Here is a 19919-nt window from a genome sequence, read left to right as displayed (position 1 = left end):
TTCCTTGGAGACTCCATTAAAATAAACTATTTGAAAGCAGAAACAGAAAAGTATACCCTGCATACTTTTTTATTTTCTGCTGTGCTGCATGTGTACACGTAACTAAATTTATTGCAGGTCTTTTGTCTTTTATAGTATGTTATTTCTGTATTTTCTTGGGCTATTTATTCATTTACAGTTTTGCCTATTATAGATTATACTTGTTAATTTCAAGTTATGTTTGAAAATTGAGAACCTGGTGTTCTCTAGAGATGCACATGACCACAGAGAGGAACTTGCCTCCCCTGGCTAATTCAGGAAACATGTCTGTATTTTTCATGCCAGCAGGGCTCAGTAGTTTGGTTGGCATAGCTATTCACAGGTGACCCATAAAGAAGCAGCATTTACCCCAAGATAAAGCCCACACTCACAGTCTTTGGTTAAGAAAGATGCTTCATTTGCCTGGTAGTAATGTAACTTTTTTTATGGGAATCTAATCTGACTTCTTCTTGTTCAGTCTTGTAAGAATTATTCTGGTACGTGATTTGGAAATGAAGGTATGGGGATGGAATAGTTGAAAGGGTTATAAGACTTGAAATCTAAAAACCTGATTTGAGTCTTACTAACTGTATGTAACCTTGGATAAATTGATTTTTTAAAAAATACTTCAGGGCCGGCCCGGTGGCTCAGGCGGTTAGGGCTCAGGCGGTTAGAGCTCCATGCTCCTAACTCCGAAGGCTGCCGGTTCGGTTCCCATAGGGGCCAGTGGGCTCTCAACCACGAGGTTGCCGGTTCAACTCCTGGAGTCCCACAAGGGATGGTGGGCTCCGCCTCCTGCAACTAAGATTGAACAGGGCACCTTGAGCTGAGCTGTCACTGAGCTCCCAGATGGCTCAGTTGGTTGGAGTGCATCCTCTCAAAAAACAAAAAAAACAAAAAAGAAACCACTTCATTTTTCTTACTAATGGAAAAGACAAAATGATACTTGCCCTGTGACCTCCCAGAGATGTGAGAAAAAAGTGTTTACCTTGGGGTAAGACCGTTACTGAGCTTTAATTTTCTAATCTGTAAACTGAGGGAGGAGCCTTTTACCTCTAAATTTTTAGATTTTAATTTTCATTGTTTTTGCTTAGAACCACTGACGAGAGTTTGTAGGAATGTTTTTCCCTTTGCAGTGCTCATCATATGACACGTTTCCCCCTAACCAGGCAGTTGCAGTGGTGCGGAATGGCTGACCTCAGTCTTGCAGACGCATTAACAGAACCGCCTCCAGAAATTGAGGGAGAGATTAAACGGGACTTCATTGCCACTCTGGAGGCAGAGGCCTATGATGACGTTGTGGGAGAAACTGTTGGAAAAACAGACTACATTCCTCTCCTGGATGTTGATGAGAAGACTGGGAATTCGGAGTCAAAGAAGAAACCATGCCCAGATACTAGCCAGGGTGAAGGTAAGTGACTAAACCAAACTGGATATATAGATTCAGAAAGTAGGTTAGGAATTGTGCTCACAAACCTTGAGGAAACCCTACTGGGTGTTTTAATATAGGCTAGTAACGTTCTCTTTGTCTAAATTTCTTTATTCAAAACCAAGGAGGTAGGTTCACATTACTCTTTAGTTGAGTGTGTACATGAAAGTTGTAGATTTCCTTTTAACCCTAAGGTTCATTTTGTAATGTCTCAACTTTAATCTGCCTCTGAATTTCCTAAATTAAACTGTCCTGCTGTGCCTTTCCTTTGAAAGTAGGTTTGGAAAGTTAAATACATAAAATTGTGTGTTGACATCAAGACTTAATTTAGAATGGAATCAGATGCCACTTGTTGTCTTTGAGAGTAATCCCAGGTCAGGGTTAAAACATGATTAAACCTGTTAAAAGAGATTTGCTGCTTTTATATATTGTTGGATCAGATTTGCTACTATTTGAGGGTTTTTGCATTTATGTTCATGTGGGATATTGGTCTCTTATTTTCTTGTGATGCTTTAGTCAGATTTTAGAATTGAGGTCATGCTGACATCATAAAATGAGTTGGGAAGTTTTCTAGAATAGTTTGTGTAGAATTAATGTTTTTTATTTAATGTTTCTTTGACAGACTTCATCAGTGAAGCCATCTGGGCCTGGAGATTTCTTTGTCAGGCTTTTAACTAGGAATTAAATTTAAGAGATACAGAACTAGTCAGGTTATCTCTTTCTTCTCAAGTGAGCTTTTGTAGTTTGTATTTTTCAAGGAATTGGTCTGTTTCATCTAAATTGTCAAATTAATGGAGATAAAAATGTAATATTACCTTATTCTTTTAATGTTTGTAGGATCTGTTGTCATGTCCCCTCTTCCATTCATTATATTGGTAATTTGTGTCCTATCTTTTTCTTGATGGCTCTGGATAGAGGTTTATCAAATATTGATCTAAAAGATCCAGCTTTTGGTTTCATAGATTATTTTTCTGTTTTCAATTTTTGCTCATATCTTTAACATTTCCTTTCTTTTGCTTACTTTGAATTGATTTGCTCTTCTAGTTTTTTAAACTGGCTGCTTAGATGATTGATATGAAACATTTTTTTTCTAAAATAAGCACTTAAAAATAGAGATATAATTGACACAAAACATTATATTAATTTCAGCTGTACAGCATAATGATTCAGTATTTGTATATATTGCAAAACAATCAGCACCCATAACTAGTTAGCACCCATCACTACAGTTACAATTTTTTTGCCTTGTGATGAGAACTTTTAAGATTTACCCTCTTAGCTTTCAAGTGTACAATACAATGTTATTAACTATAGTCTCCCTGCTGTATATTACATCCTCATAACTCATTTTATAGCTGGCAGTTGTATCTTTTGGCCACCTTCACCCATTTTGCCCATTCCCCACCTCTGGCAACCACCTAAAATAAGCTTTTACTGTTATAAATTTTCCTCTAATCATGGTTTTCGATGTGTTCCATAGATTTTGATATGCTGTGTTTTTTATTTTCATTCAATTTAGAATATTTTTGCAATGAAATCTTTACAAAAATTGTTTTTCTGTTACAATTTACATTCTGTATTATTTTGTATTAGTTTCAAGTGTATAGCATAGTGGCTAGACATTTGTATAATTCATGCAGCAATCACAGGTACCCACCTGGCACTATACATAGTTATTACAGTGTTATTGACAATGTTCTCTATGCTGTACTGTACATCCCTGTGACTGTTGTGTAACTGCCAATTTGTATTTCTGAATCCCTTCACCTTTTTCACCCAGCTCCCCAATTCCCTCCCCTCTGGCAACCATAAGTTTATTCTCTGTATCTATGAGTCTATTTCTATTTTGTTTGTTTATTTTGTTATTATTTTTTAATTGGGGAATATTGGGGAACTGTGTTTTTCCAGGATCCATCAGCTCCAAGTCAAGCGTTTTGTTGTTGTTTTTTTCCTTTCAATCTAGTTGTGGGGGCGGGCCGCTGCTCAGCTCCAAGTCAAGTTGTTGTTTTCAATCTAGTTGTGGAGGGCGCAGCTCACTGGCCCTTGTGGGAATCGAACCTGCGACCTGGGTGTTATGAGCACTGTGCTCTAACCAACAGAGCCAACCTTTTGCCCTATTTTGTTCTTTAGATTCCACATATAAGCGAGATCATCTGGTATTTGTGTTTCTTAGTCTGACTTATTTCACTTAGCATAATACCTTCTTGGTCCATCTGTGTTGTCACATAATTCAAAATATTTTCTGATTTTCTTTGAGAATTCCTCTTTTGTACCTGAAAACCTCCTTTAACATTACTTATAGCACAGGACTGCTTAACAGCGAATTATCTCAGCTTTGGTTTATTTGAAAAACAAACCTTCACTTTTGGAAGATACTTGTGCAGGGTGTCATAGTCTGTGTTACTTTTTTCTTTCAGTAATTTAAAGAAAAATGAGTCTTCCTACTTGCATAGTTTCTGGTAAGAAGTCTGTTACAATCTTGATCTTTGTTTCTTTCTTTCCCTTATGGTTCATTAAGTTTGGAAATTTTTTGGCTGTTATCTGTAAAAATATTTCTTTGCGTCCTACTTTTTCTTTCTCCTTCTGGGGTTCCAGTTGCATTTTTATTAGATTGTTGGGTAGTGTCCCACCGGTCTTGGTTGCTGTTTCTTTCTCCCTCTTTTTCTTCTCTTTGTGTTTCATTTTGTTTACTTTCTTTTGACCTATGTTAGGGTCCCTGATTTTTTTCCTGGCTGCGTTGAGTGTACTGGTGAGCCCTCAGCGACATTCTTTATCTTTAATATCTGTTGTTTTTAATTTCTATCCTTTCTACTTGACTCTTACAGTTTCTATCTCTCTGCTGGCATTCCTTACCTGGTTATGCATATTTCTGTCTTCCACTATTGATGTTAACATGTTAATCAAAATTTTTAATCTCTGCTAATTAGCATCTGGGTCATCTCTCAGTCTGATTGTTTTATCTCTTGACGGTGGTTTTTTCTGGCTGTTTTCTGAGTCTCTTAATTTTTGAGTGAATGCTGGAACTCACATGTAAAACAGTAGAGACTGAGATGAAAAGAATTTATGCCTGGAAATGGGCATGTTTCTTCTTTTACTAGGTGATCAGTATGAAGGGTTGAGTTAGTTGAGGCAGGAGCTGAGCTAGGTTTGGGTTTTGTTGTCACTATGATTGTCTCCAGTGCACTGCTGGCTTCAGGGTCCTCTGTTCCTTGTGCTTAGCGTGGAGCCTGAGGTGCTAGAAGGTTGTTCTCAGTGTTTGTGAGCCACTCGTAGCTTTCGGCCTTCCTGTGTGCCGGTGCCTGAGAGGGCTGTGTCTCCACGCTCTTGCCCCGCCCTTCTCAGAAGAGTGCTCGCCTGGTAGAGGGCAGGAGTTCTTTAATTTTTATGTCTTGGTCCTAGTTTAAGCTTAATTCTTTGTGCATGCCTCTCATGGTGTACCTTTCTCAGTAACATTATCGTCTTAGAGTGCCAGGGTCTTCTCATGATATTGGTGGAGAATCCGGCTCCTCCCCTAGGCTCAGAGGGCGTTTCCTTACCACTCCTTCCCCAGCTGCAGTGGGTCTTCACCTGGGCCCTGGGGGCTGACAGGCCTTGATACTCTTCCCCCAGCAGCTGAAAGCGTTTGTTTACTTATGGGAGAAGGACCCTAGGGGACAGGGCTTCATGGCTTTCCTTTAGTTGCAGCCTTTTCTGGGTCTGTACCACTGAGAGGTTCTCTCTGGCCTTCGCCCCCCCCCCCCCGTCTTTCTTGGGAGCACCCATCTGGTGGATGTCTGTGGAGACAGACCTGCAAGTGGGTGCGAACTCCCTTTGTGTCTGTTGATCCCATGCCCTTGACCGTCGTGCTAGCCTTGACTTAGCCTTTAGCAAATCATTAAACTTTTCAGTTGAATTCCTACCTGCTTCTGTGGCTCCCAGCATCCCTTTGTCACATGCCTGACACGGGAGAGCCAGTGCTTACTTTCTGTATCTCCTTGGGGGCATGATCTTCCTGTGGATTTCATACTAAATGGCCCTCTCTGGTGAGTTCAGGATACGATGTAGTTGGTCTGGCTTTTGTTGTTGTTGTTGACAGGATGGGACTGACATTTCTTCTGGCTTCCTATAGCCCACGTGCCAGAGGAACTCCTGCTGCCTTTGTATGTGCTTTATTTGGGGGTTGAGAGGGTAACCACAAATTATCAGAACGACTATTGAGAGTATACAACCAAATTATATCCACACAAATATTTACTGCAAGAAAATATCGGATTCCTTAATGGAAAATGGGAATGTCTCTTCTCTTTTAATACATAATGGTCAGTGGAGTTGTCTTTCGACTAACCGAGAAATAAGAAAACCTCAGTGGAAAGAAAGGAAATGGTAAGCAGTGAATGCTGTAACAATGTCAGTCATGGCCAAGATGCTCGTCCCACCCCATGGACCCACCCTCAGCAGTCACGGGTGGAAGAAGCTCGCTGCTGTGCACTTTTTACTTGCCTTTGGCCGTGCACTGCTTCCACTACCTGGGACTCCTCTGGGGGGTGGGGTGGTGAGGATAGTGAGGTGGTAGCAGCCGGTTTTCTTGTGCTTCGTCTCTGGGGACTTGATCTGTGTACCCTTAACTTGACCCAAGAGAAGGAAAGTTTTTTAGAAATGATTTTGCTGATAAAAAAATTATTAAATTTTCTCTCGTAATAGTGAATCACCTGAAGTTAAGAGTTCATTAACTCAGGAAGGCTGCTTTAGAAATGAATACCTGTGGTTACTCCAAGACCTGGCTGGCTAGGCTGTGGGGGTGGGAGGGGGACTAGCTTTTACTGTACATCTCTTTGGAGCAATTGCATTTTGTACACATGCATTTATTAACTTGTTCTAAAAGAATAGTAACATGAAGTTTATAATTACAACATAGCTAAACTATAAGTTGCTAATTTTTTTCGTACCACCTTATCTGTAGAAGGCTTGGCTTAGGATAATGGGAGAAGGAGAGGTCGCTGTTAGGAGACACGGAAGGAGAAAGGAAAAGAGCTTCCTTATTTGGTCTTATAGAAATCTGGTACATTGACTGAGTTTTCTATGAATGGGGACTTCTCTGCTGTGGGTCTGCTTTTTATCGGTTTTTGTCAAAAATGATAGGTTTTATGTTTTGCCAAGAGAACGTTATTTTTAAGTTTTATTAGACATCCATGTTTAATTTTGATTTTGTTCTTGGATGAGACTCCCTAAGTTATCACTGTTGCTCTTCGATACGATTTTGCAGCAGGCTCACTGAGGCTAACTCGTGGAAACTTACCAAGCAGTTTCCGGCATGTGGATATAGAAAGGGCAGTTAAATGGGTTACGCACATAATAGAACTCTTTGGACAATGGTGTTTTATTTATTTTAATTCTCATACGCCCACCCTAATTGCCAGCAACTTCAAAACGAGGGGTAAGAAAGCAGGGTGGGCTGTCTTCAGGGCTCTTAACATAAAGAAAGAAAGGGTACTCCTTCTGCCCCCCAAGAAGACTTCCTGGAGAAACAGTGATTTGTCCAGGAAGCCCTGTTTTTCTTTTTTGTTTTGTTTTGTTTCTCTGTGAAATGGTATTTCAGATTCACAGTGTGGATGCGACGGATACTCGTTGCTGCTGGATTTATTGTTGTTTCTCGGCCTTTTCTGTGGATACACTGAACTGTTCCCATTTCACTCCCATTTAGTTTTGCTTCTACAAGTATGTTGTCTTAGCATTGCTTCCATGAAACATCTACACAGCCAAACACATGGAAGGAAAACTGCTGTCAAACTACTTCTAAAATGTTTATCACCTTGGGAAACAATTTTCAAAATACTTTTGCAGAACATATGTACTAGTGCTGGATTTATTTTCTTCATAAATTTATCTTCATAATTGTTCATTATCGGCTTTATATCCCTCTGTTTTCTAGGCTAGAGACAAAAGACAGAAGCTATAGGTGTGAATAACAAAGCACTAATACTTCTGTGACTCCCATTCATTCCCGACATTGTCATAGAGGTTTGAACATCTAACATTGTTGACCCTTAGACACAAGTAGTTGGCAAATTTGGGGACACATTACTTAATTTTTCTGTACTCTGTCTGTGTGCTTAGATAATTCTACTTGTGAGATGGAGAGAATATGTTCTCCCCAACATTCCAGGAAGTTTTTGAGGCTAAGAACTTATTTCTGTAGAACGTTTTAAGCTGAGACAGTGGCTCTAAAAATGTGGGTCTTGGCCCCGCAGTGTCAGTTATCTCTTGGGAGCTGGTTCAAAATGCAGTTCATAGGCCCACCAGAGCCAGGAACTCGGCCCGGGGCTCAGCAACCTGTGTTTAACAAGCCATTGCGGGTGACTTGGATGCATGTCCAAGATGGAGAAATGCTGATCCAGGAGAAGGCCTGCGTCGGTTCTAGAAAGGATGATGACGAGATCCTGCGGGATTTCTCCTTGTTCAGCCGACTTGCTCAGCAGCCCGACCAACATGTTGGCCACCGGAGGGCGGTGTTGGCGCAGCCTGACTGGCACAGGAAGGTGCCGCCCCGCACTGAGACCATGCGGAACCACCCCCTTTTCGCCCAAAGCCATCTCACTGGTTCTCTTCCTCACGGCCCATGCCCTCTCAGTGTCTCGCTACTTCTCTCCCAGACTGATTTGCCAGCTGTGGGACTCTGAAATCTTTTGTGGAAGAAGAGATCGAAAAACCGAAGTAAATTTGAATGTCCTTATAGCTCAGAGCGTGTGATTAGGTTTTTGTTTTTGTTTGTTTTTTAAGACTTGTGTTGTTTTCCATGCTAAATGTGTTTAGCTGAGAAAGTTCTCATTTCATGAAAGGGAGTCTCTGTGGGGAAATCAGTCAGTGAAGAAGGCAGTCTAACATCATTAGAAGGAGGGCTTCCGTCATGTGCAGCGCTCTGGTGATTAAGAGTCCATCACGCTCTAGCTGCAGAGCAGTGTGCAAGTCTGTTTCCTAGACTAAAAGCTGATGCTTTTATGGTGTCGGCTTGTTTTTATTCTTCTCTCCTGAGCTTAGATTTTTAGAGTCTTAGGTATTGTGTGTATAGTAGAATCTGTCTCATTTCCTTCTTCTAACCTCCTTGTTTTACTTTTATTCTGGTTAGTTGCTTATATCTCAGTCTCACAATTACTGCATAGTCTAGTAATGTCATTTAAGCTAGATTTTTAAATAAGGCAAAAGAAAAATTAATTTCAATGTTCTCGTAGTATAGTGATCAATCTAAAGTTAATCTATAGGTGGTCAATAGATTAACCAATCTAGAGTTGATCAGTGTACAGTTAACAACAATGAGAATAGTAAAAGTTGTTAACATGACTTAACACTGTACAATTGACACAGTACTGACTCCAATATTATTGCATTTAGTCCTCATGATAATCATGGGAGGTAGATATTGTCCCATTTTCCAGGTGAGGCTATTAAGGCTTAAAAAGCATGAGGGAATTGCATTTGATCATTTAGTTAATAGTGACAGAACTATAAGTGTACCCAGATCTTCTGATTTTAAACCCATGTTCTTTCTGTGAAACCATACCATTTTCATGAATACATACTTTGCTTAATTTAACGTCTCACAGATACTATTTTTCAAAACTAAAGATTTACATATTTCACTCAAAAGGCAGGATTATTAGATACATAAATATTATGTTCAGGAAATATAAATGAGAATCTTACTTGCATAAAGAGCATGAACTTTAGAACTCTGATATTAATTCATGTGAATTTGTAAAGTCCTCCACTTTCCTAGACAACTATTTTACAACTTCTCCTCTCTGTTCAAATGTCTAGCACTTGCTCTCCTGTTCATGTTCTCAGTCGATGACCTTTAGAACAGAGAATCAATAGACCCAGTCAGAAGAGAACTGCGCAGGCCCCCCCCCCCCCCCCCGCCCCTCCGGTCTTAGCTCTGCTCTTACACTTGTTGTGGGTGAACTCACTGTCTCACTCAGGGACACTACCTACAGCATTGACCCGTCTGTCCTCTGCAACATCAGCTCCTCTCTTTCCCTGGGTCATTCATCAGTACCACACACACCATTGTTTCCTCTTTCATTAAAAAAAAACAAACACATCCTACCTCAAACCCCTGTCCGTCTCATCTACTTTTTATTCTGTTCCTTCTTTGAAAAAGATGTACGGATTTCTGTCTCCAATTCTTTTCCTCTTCTCTCCTGAACCCTCTCATTTGACCTTAACTGATACCATGCCACCCAAACTGCCCCTTTTCAGGTACAAGACCTTTGCAAGGGTGAATCCAGGATGAAGCAAAGCATCTTGGCCTGAGCAACTGAAAGGAAGGACTTACTATTATCCGAGATTGGGAAGACTGTTGAAGGAGTAGATTTTGAGGGGGAGATAAATTCAGCTTGGGGTCTATTGAGTATGGTTACCTGAGAGTGGAGAAGAGCAGTGGGCAGCTAGCTACATGCGAGTCTGGAGTTCAGAGGAGATTTCTGGGCTGGAGAAGCAATCATTCTGGAGGTTGGTGATCTGTAAAGCTTTGGCTAAAGGCGGTGTTCTGCAATCCTTTAAGACTGGGTTTAGATATCATGTTCCAAGAACATTTCCTGACTTACTTCCTGACTTCTGTCCCCACTCCCTCCCCACCCCACCCCCCCTTCCTAGGCCTCTGTCTTTTCATCTTCCTCTTGGTTAAGTGCCTTTCTTCCCTGAACCTTTTCTCGAGGTACTTTCATGGTCATAATGAAGCTATTTGTTCACACTCTAGCGTAGGGATACTATTTTGTTTATTTTTATATCCCGTGCACGATGACACAATTAGCAAAAGCAGGGAGGCACAGACGAGTTCAAAGTTCACCAGCAGCCTCAAGTCCTTCGGTGGAAAATCAGAGGTTAAAGTGACATGTGAGACAAGTGACAGGAGAGAACCATGGAGAAGCATGTCAAGTGAGATCCTGCGGAATCTCACAGTCTGTGGGGAACTGAGGGGGACTGGGAAACGTGGTCAGATGCGCCTCACAGAGAGATGGTGCTCTTGGCACGTGGTTGATGCACAATCATTGCTTGTTAAACTGAATAGAAACCGGTTTGTTATTAAACTAAACTGAACTCATTTTGTTCAGGTTTGGGTTACGTTAATGTGCAGACTAACAAGTAATTATGCCTGTAAACTAAAGTGGTAGGTTTTTATTTAGGTAGACCTAAGTGTCTAATCCTAAACTCTTTAAAAGTCTCACTGATCATATTTGGGGAAGTTTATTTATATCTTTGCAAAAAAATGTTTTCTGACTTTGATTTGAAAATATACCGTGTAACTAAGTTTCTTTTTGGAAAAGAAAAGAAAAATAGTACTAACCATTGTAGGTCATAATAATGGTACCCTAGTATAGAAGACAAGCAGAGATCTCCTAAGAAGAGGTTAATTTATCAGGTTCTTTCTGTACCCAAGAAATTCTGAGAGCTGCACAGGGCAACGATACCGAAGAAATAAACATCCTACCTGTAAACTACCATCCTAACCCAACTGTCTTCTATGTCCCTCCCTCCCCAGCCTTCTTCCCTCACATAAAAACTTCCATTGTACTCAGGCACAGATTCCAAGTGGGTTGGGAGAACATTTGTTTCTGACAGTCAGATTTCTTACTCTGGAAATGGTGCAGACATCTTTATGTCAAGATGGCTCCGTGAAACCACAGCAATATTCCTACCTCCCCCCTGTGTAGGTTACATGTCTGGTGCTGAAAACAAATAGTGTGTGATGCGTGGTCTCTTGGTGTTGATCTGGTGTCTTCTGTTAATAGCTTTGTTCCCCTGATTATAAAAGCAAAACGTCACTGTTCGTGAAGAAAATTAGAAAGTTAAAGCATTTTAAAAGTACAGTCTCTGACACTTCATTTTTAGAAATTTCAGGTTAACTTAGGAGTTCCTTGACTTGCTCTTTCCCTCCTTATGTCCCATTCTGCCCCCTCATACACACACTGGAATCATATTTATTCTGACCACTTATACCTTCTTTAAGCAAATATTTTTTGAGAACACTACGTCACTCAGGAGGGATTAGAGGAACCCAAAACTCAAGACTTCAAGGAGTTTACAGTTCATTAGGGAAGACAGTCAAGTACCAACAGAAAGGAACAAATAAAGAATGGTGAGATTTGAGAGGCGTGAGATAATGTCTGATTTCAGGACTAGAGGGAGAACAGAATCTTGTCTTTGGAAGAAAGGAAGGTATGGGATCCAACACACAGGTGTAGAGTCGAGGAGTCTCAATGCAGGTGCTTTCGGTCTATGTATGTGGGGGGAGAAAGGGAAGGAAGTCTCTTCGGACAGCAGTTCATATATTCTTTGAAAGAAGTGAGGTCATATTCCGAGAAATGGAGATGGAAGGGGTTGGAGGTGTGAAGAGAACAGATGGTTTGGAATAGACATTGTAGACCGTGGAATGAGTCCGTGGGAAATGTTTGGGCCAAGTCAAGGTTGGGAATGATGAGTTTATGGTGGTGGATCAGGCTGCCTTTGTTTTGGAAACAACCCAGCTGTTGTTTCCTAAAAGGAGGAAATGGGTATGGCTCTGTGGGAATCTCTGTATCAGCATTGCAGTTTTTTTGTAAATTTAAAAATATTCTAAAATAAAAATTTTGTTAAAAATTTTAGTTTGTTCAAATAATTGAAAATCTCTCTTAACTCCCTCTTAATCTTATTTATTTCTCAACAGGAGTAGATCTTTTAAGATTATGTTTTTACATAATGTTTTTACATAATCTTATATACAGTCAGAAAATTATTGCCCTTTCATACAAATGGGATCAAACCATATGCTTTGGTTTTTATAATTTGCTCTTTTTACTTTACTTCTTGGAGATTTTTTTGTCAGTACATATAAATCATTCTTTGTAACTTCTTTGTGCTTTTGTAACTTCTTTATCTGTCTAAAGTAGCAATCTTGAAACTTTTAAATCACATACCCATGTGAGAATTCTGAAAAGTTTTGTACCTTTTGTACATTTTTAAATTGACATCTAAATTTTTAAGCAAAAGTTTAAATAGTTGTAAAGCATGTAATTTTCAGAGTGTTTTACTTTTGTCACATAAAAATAACAATTACATCACTCTTTTAAACCTATCTAAGAGCTTCTAAATATACAGAATTTTGATTCTGTATATTAGATTCATGTATTTTAAAAATACATGAGCAAGCTGTTCTTTTGGAAATATAAATCCTTCTTTTAATTTCTTGAATTCTTATTTCCATTCCTGTCTCTCATAGACTTTTATCCTAATGTAATATATTTTTATATTTGAAACTTTTGGTTTGAAAGTTTTTTAAAGTTATTTTCTGTAAATATGTATGTACACTTCAATTTTAATTTAATGTTTCTGTAACGGTAAGGCTCCGAGTATTAACTTGCTCCAGAAGAAATTTATCATCACAGTTACTAGTAGTACACAGTTGACCTATAATGATTTTTGATAAATTAATACTAACCATAAAAGTTGAATTTAATTGGAAACATTTTTCTTAATGAGATGATGGGGTCTATTATTTTTCCCAATTAGATCATGAATCCCGGGATAACTATTCTTTTGCTAGGATGAAACAGGATTTAGCAAGCTTTGTTTCTATTTTTATAGACATAATAGCTGAGAAACCTTATTCACATAGTTAAGAATGCGGGAATGGAAGCTTTATTATGGCAGTGTTCTCAATTCTTTGAGTCATATGCGAAGAATTCCATAATTCAGTATTATTAAAAATTATTTTCCATGTCCTATCGGATGACAGCTCCATTATGACCCCTTTCAATTTTGATGAAAGCAAAGAATTGGAAACTCTCCAACCTGGAAAACAATTTATTACTCAGCCATTAGATAAGTCACTTTAAGTGCTTGCTCTGGTTTCACTGATTTGTGATATTTTCTTCTATTCTTCTGAGAGAACATGGTATCTTTTTTTTAAAGTTTCCTATTTACTGCTTCAACATTGTTTTCCTGAGTGATACATATTCTCTTTGAATGTGGTGCCTTTCTTCTGTGGTAGTAGCTTTCTCCAGTTAGTTGGCGATACTGTCTTCTTTGAGGTCCCCTGTGATGTATGACTGCCACCTGTGTCTGGCAGGGATGTGACAGTGCTGCCAGGTGGGTGGGGTGTGGGGCCTCCCACTCCTGGGTGTCACCAGTCACCCAGTGAGTTGGCTTCCTGCTGTGCCAAAGCATTCAATCGCTGCTCCCATCTGGAGGCTGGCACAGCTGACTTGTGGAGTGAGGGAAGGACAGCGTGGGGAGGTGGTGCCTGGTTGGCAGCTTGGAAGAGTCCCATCATCGCTGCTGTCTCTAAGCTTAGAGTACCCTGGAGTCCTGCTTTCCTGCCACCTTTGGGCTGTGGTTTCTCCTTCAGTGTGGTCCTACTTGTTTTCATTTTCTTGGATATATCTCATAATTTCTGGTCCACTGGAGGTTACCCTCGTTGCTTTCTACATCTTTTCTGACTTCATGCTTTTAGGCGATCTCTGCTGTTTTGAAGTGCTGGTGGTAGTACGTTGAGGCTGGCCATGTGCTTCGGTTAGCTACCTTGGTGTACTCTTCAGTTCTTTAATGTGCTTAATTAAAACAGGACGTTATGGTTGTGAAAGTCTTCCTTTTCATCCCCGTCTCTGGTTCCCCATTCTCCGTTCCTTGGCAGCTACTAATGACGTGTGTTATATATTCTTTAGTCTTTTATCTGATTATTTGTATGTTGTTTTTATAAGGCTATTATGCCATATTTTCTTTCATTTTTTTCTTAATATGTCCTGGCATATTCCCATATCAGTACATGAAGAGCTACCTCATTTTTTTTAATAGTTGCATATCATTTCACAGTTTAGTGAATATATTTGTGGGCATTTGTTACTTTTTAAACAAGACCATAATAAGCATCCTATTTACATTCATTTTTGTGTACTTTTACGTCTTTTTGTGAACTAAATCCTTAAAATGGATTGTTGAGTTAAACAGGTATTTCAAAATTTGATGGACTGCCAAGTTGTCTTGTAAAAAGGTTGTTCTAATTTTTATTTCCCCAATGGTGTTACTTGTTTTCCTACACTTTTGCCAACACTGGCTACTATCAAATTTTAAAAAGATTTTATTACCCTCATGGCCAAAAGATGGCATCCTTTTTTGTAATTTGCATTTCCCTGTAATCTGCATTTTATTTTAATTTTTTAAAATCGGTGTTTTAAAGTGAGGCAGATTTTAAAAAATACGTATTTTTTTCTTGAGCTAGAAAGAATAAATTTTATGAGCTTTACTGTGTGAGGGTAAAGGAGAATTTATTTATTTTGGCCTAAATATGGGATAGAGCATATTGGCATGTCTTTGGATAAGAAAAACATAATATGTGAAGCTGTAGCATGGTGTGTGGTGCATAGTGGGTATTTAATAAGTCTTCTATTCCTGTATTTCCCAGTTCATCTTCCAGTTAATTTATATTCTCTTTTTGGTCTTTCTTGTTATTTTAGGTGGTTCTCTTTAGTTATTCCTCTATTATTTGAGATAACAGAATAAATGATCTTTTCATTGAGTTTATTTGAAAGATTTCTGTCTTGGATTTATGGAAGCCAGAAAGTTGGACAGGATAGTTTCTTGTCTTCCCAAGTAAAATCTTGTGTTTTATATTTTCATAACATGCATTCTCGATTTTCACTCGTCTTATGAGAAATATCTCTGTGAGGTTCTTGAGACTGATTCATAGGAAACTCTTGGGCTGGCAAATTGACTCCAGAGCTACACAGGTTGCTGAAATATTAGATGTAGCCAGAGCCTTTCAGGAAAGGTACGTCCTCAAATGGGTCTATGTAGTCAGTGCAATTGCAATCAAGATCCCATCAGGATTTTTTGTATACATCAGCATCTGATCCTCAAATTTATATGGAAAAGCAAAGTAATTAGAATACTCAAAACAATTTTGGAAAAGACCCATTTTGGAGGACTCACATTAACCTCATTTCAAATCTCTGTACAAATATAGTGATCAAGACAGTGTGTAGTATTGGCAAAACGGGTAGACTTTTGTCCGTGGTCAGTGGAACAGGAGAGTCCAGAAAGGTGCCCACACATCGTATTCTGATCATTGCTTCTCAGCAGAGGTGCAGTCATTTCAGCAGGACAAGGATAGCCTTTTCAGCAAATGCTATAGGAGTAATTAGATGCCCATATGCAAAAATATGAACCTAGACCCACATCTTACACCATATACAAAATTTAACTCCAAAGGTATCATAAGCCTCAACTCGAAAACTATAAAACTTCTAGAAGAAAACAGGGGAGAAAAATCCTGTGACCTTGAGTTAGGTGAAGATTTCTTAGATACCTCACTGAAAGCATGACAGCTGAAAGAAAAGATAAATTAGAGTTCATCAAAATTTAAAACTTTTGCTCTTCAAAAGATACAGTTAAAATGAAATACAATTTACTATAGACTGGGAGAAAAGACTTGCAAAACTCATCTGATAAAGGGTTGGTGTTCAGAATATGTACAGAATCCTCAAAGCTGGTAAGAAACAACCCAGTTAAAAAATAGTAAACAAATTTGACCATTCAAGGAAAATAAAGGCATGGCACATAAACATGAAAAGATGCTTGCCATCCTTACTTATCAGTGAATGAGACGCCACTAGATTAGAATAGCTCACGTTAAAAACAAAAGGCCTCTGCTTCCAGAAGTACTGCTGCTGCCCTCCACGCCATCCTCAGGTCCAGGAGCGGTGATGGTGCCCTGCGCTTTGTATTACTCTGTGGGGCTTGTGTGGCCTGTGTCCTTGGAGCCTCTGATTTGAATCAAGTACTAAACCTGCGATGCTTCATGATGGTTTGATTGAACACCAGGTTGACAGTTGACAGAACAGAAAAGCCTTGGGCTTGCTGTTAGGAAGGGCTCTCCTGGGGTGCTGGGGCTGCACAGAGTTTGGGTGCCGTAGAAATGAACGACCCAGTTCTCTCCTGTTTTTGAATTTCGTTTTATTGGGTCTTTAAAGTTTGGACCAATTTTTATCTGCTGTAAGCTAATGCTATGAAGAGTGACAAAAATCCTACTAGGGAGATAGTAGTTCGACCTGTGTATCATTTTTCTGTCTGTCACAATGGACAATTCTTTTTGGTTGTTGCAGGTACCCCGTCTTCTAAACCAGCAGCACTAGCCAATGGTGATCATGGAATAAAAGGGAATGACACTCCAGGTAAGAGGTTCGCTGCATCCCCCAAATGTGTGGGTGAAACGCTCCCAGTAAACACCTGGGTACGCTCCTTTGAGGACTGTTAGTGGAGCCAATGGATTATTTCTAAGGATATCGTTGATCTTGTTGGATGTACTTAAACCCCGGGCATCTGCCACATCACATCTCCAACGGAAAGAAAAGAGTGAATTTCCTTTGATATTCTTTGAATATTTGTTGTAGTTGTACCACACCAGAGCTGGATCAATCTTAACAATCCACTTACAGAAGCAGAATAATCGTCATGAAAATACGTTATATTGGAGGCCTTTGGCCCCCGCTGCGCTTCGGGCAGCGCTTGTCCCTGAGTACACACTGCTTAGTTTTGCTTTCCACTGTTCAGTGGTAGGAAACCTGTCAGCCATAGATGGAATGTTCTTTCTTTTCTTGTTTGCCCTCAGTCCGTTTTTCCTTGATTTTTCCCTTAGTTGTTACTTTTGAAATCTGTCTCTAACTTGAACTCCCAGCCTGTTATTAGGGCTTTGATACTCTGTCAGCTAGTACTGAGTTCCCTGTGGGTTCCCACCTCATAATTAGCACTAACCCCTACCCCCAGTGTATTTGTAGTGAGCAGAGTTCTCGAAGCAGTAGCACGGCCCACAGCGATGTCCTGTTTCTTAGGTAGCTGATAGCACAGTCATGTGGAATTTTCATAAATAACAGCACATATCTGCCATTGTGATCAGACTGACGCTGTTGAGCCAAATGAAGGGACTTCTGGTGATCAAGCACAGTGTTCTCTGCAGCCCAGTGTGCTCTTCTTCACTGGGGCCTAACATCCGAGTCCCGTGACTGTAGTGGAGGCAAGCGCTAGACGTGGGCCGCGTCTGTGTTTTCCCTCTTGTACACATACTTCAGCTTTGAGAAGCCTTTCCTTGAGCCACCGCAGGATTTCTCAGTTTCTAAGGCTTCCAGAGGGCTTTGTTAGCAATAGCAGTTACGCCTGGATTTATTCTTTATTCTGTGACCTTCAGAAATGTTGTCTATATCTTTGTACTTCAGATTTATTGATGACTAGGTTCTATTTGGTGTGACTGTTAGTTTTACCCAGTGACATTAACATCCCTATTTGCAACTCATGAATTAGGAACTCTGCATGTTAAAAGCTAGAAACAACCAGAAGTGCCACTGTATCCCCCAGTATTGTAAAATGAAGGTTTTGTGTTTTTTTGATAATCGGAATTGTATGTGGTATTGGCTGTTTCTGTGCCTGCTTGGAAAGCAAAGTCCTCTATGTAATTTGGTTTTAAGAAAACATTTCTGGAATTATCCCTGTGATTAAAGGAAACTTGAACATGAACTTTAAAAAATGAGTCAATGCAGGTTTCTTTAACCAGGAGGCAATGCCAGGGGAAGCCAAGGCTGGGCGGGGTGGTTTGATTGGCCATCAAAGGAGTAGATGCCGTTTTCGTCCATGAAGGAAACAGCTATCAAAACTAGAGTAGGTTTGGGGTGGCTGGTTAGCTCAGTTGCTTAGAGCATGGTGCTGGTAGCACTAAGGTTGCCGGTTCGATCCCCACTTGGGCCATTGTGACCTGCGCCCTCCTTAAAAACAAAACAAAACAAAACAAGAAAAACTAGAGTAGGTTTCTTCTCCAGCAAGATGTCAAGTATGACCACAAGAGACTCAAACTTTATGTAGCAGTTGCTTCCCACTGCCAAATCTTAATACTTCAGGAAAAACATGCAGTCTAGTCCTTACTGTTGCAAGACTTTCAGTTCCCTGGAGGCAAAAAAGGACCCAGCTGTGTACGAACTTCTCAGTGACATTATGAGAGCAGGTCTTCTGCTCTTGGACACCTTTCCACCCTTGGGGAGGAAGACCTGGGAACATGTTTATGTTCTGAATTTGCCATCTTGATTGTATTTAAGTAGATGCTTTACTGAAAATATGTGTTTCATTGGGGGTGGGAAGGAGTAGGGAGGGGATGAAGAGTGCATGTTTTGGGAGCATGTCATGACCTTGCTCTAATTTGGCCATCACTAACTGGAGCATTTAGCTCCGTGCTGTTGGAAAATTCCCGTTTCTGTTTCCTTCAGAATGATGTCTAGCCCCAAGAGCAGATCGGCCCCACTGATAGCGTATAAAGGGGTTACGAGTGAGCACCTTGCTATGTTGAACTTGCTGTTTACTAATGACCTGTGCTTTTCCGCCCCTTCCTTCCCCTTCCTATTTCTTCCTCCCTTTCTATTTTTCTTCTCCTAGAAGCCTAGAGTGTCTCTCACCACTGGGGCTGCTGCAACACCAGACCAGTGATCTTTCCTAAGCACCGTTACACTTCTAAAACCTTCAGCATTTTGCAGAGCTTTGCTTTTCTTCCCTGGACACGAGATAGAAGAAGCTGAGGGTAGTTCTTCGGGGCCTCTTTCTGCTGATGCCTGAGCAAACCACCTGCTTCTTCTTGTACTCTGCAGGGCTTGATGGAACCTCCTTTCCCTTTGTGAGCACAAAGTACAAGGAAAAGTCTTTTGAATTTTAGTATCTTTATAAAGGTCGTCTAATGGTTTTTATTTCTTGTTCTCTTAAAACTCATTTTATCATTTAATTCAATCTCACACTTTTCTTTTCTTTAAACATTTTTGGTTGGTGTTTTTCATTTGGTTTTCAGTCTTCCACACGAATTAGAATATGGTGACACCAAATGAGAACATGTGCTTTCATAAAGGGATTGAGTCCACCAGTACTGCAGTGAACCCCCTTTCCTCTCCCTCCTCTCTCCCTCTGTGAGCTTGCTTTTAGGGAAGGGTAATCTTTTAGGCTACCTATGTTTCTCTCCACCTTACTAAAATCTGAGTAATGATCAATATTTGAATTTAAAATTTTCTAAATTTAAGGCATCTCTGACAAAACTTTGGAAAGTATTTCCTCATATTAAATCATCCTTTGTTAATTGCAAGTTGGGCTGAAATGGTTTCTATTACGAAATTATTATTTATTTTGTCTAGGCTTAGATTCTCCTGAAACTTTAACCACCTTATTATTGTGTGTGGAATTTTATAACCAAAATTACTTTCTTAACATGATCAAGAACTAGCAAATTAAGAATCGAGAAGTTAAATGGAATCCAGTATTGTTAGAATACTGGGATGTTGATACAGATAGAAAATAACTTTTTGTATAATAACATGAGAATGAAACTAAATGGCAACACATTGAAGGATAAGAATTTATTAAGTTTCTAATGAAGTGATCACCTGATTGGACTCCATCTCTGTTCAGGGTTAGTATCCCTTTGAACTCTGGAGGTGTCTTTATA

At 39.8% G+C, this 19919-nt stretch overlaps 1 protein-coding gene across 30 annotated transcripts in view; it reads left to right on the top strand.

Annotated features, from left to right (window-relative positions):
* The window catches only part of MAP4 (microtubule associated protein 4), a 149245-nt gene that overhangs the window by 50634 nt on the left and 78692 nt on the right, over positions 1–19919 (top strand). For all 30 annotated transcript variants that reach the window (XM_081072521.1, XM_081072520.1, XM_081072519.1 and 27 more), the window contains exons 2-3: positions 1188–1429; positions 16558–16626. In XM_081072521.1, coding sequence (XP_080928647.1) covers positions 1207–1429; positions 16558–16626 — 292 coding nt within the window. In that variant the 5' untranslated portion in view covers positions 1188–1206. The remainder of the gene's footprint in view (positions 1–1187; positions 1430–16557; positions 16627–19919) is intronic.

Source organism: Rhinolophus hipposideros (genome assembly GCF_964194185.1).
Source record: "Rhinolophus hipposideros genome assembly, chromosome: 14".
Classification (NCBI taxonomy): domain Eukaryota; kingdom Metazoa; phylum Chordata; class Mammalia; order Chiroptera; family Rhinolophidae; genus Rhinolophus; species Rhinolophus hipposideros.
This window is presented reverse-complemented; position numbering and strand designations above follow the sequence as displayed.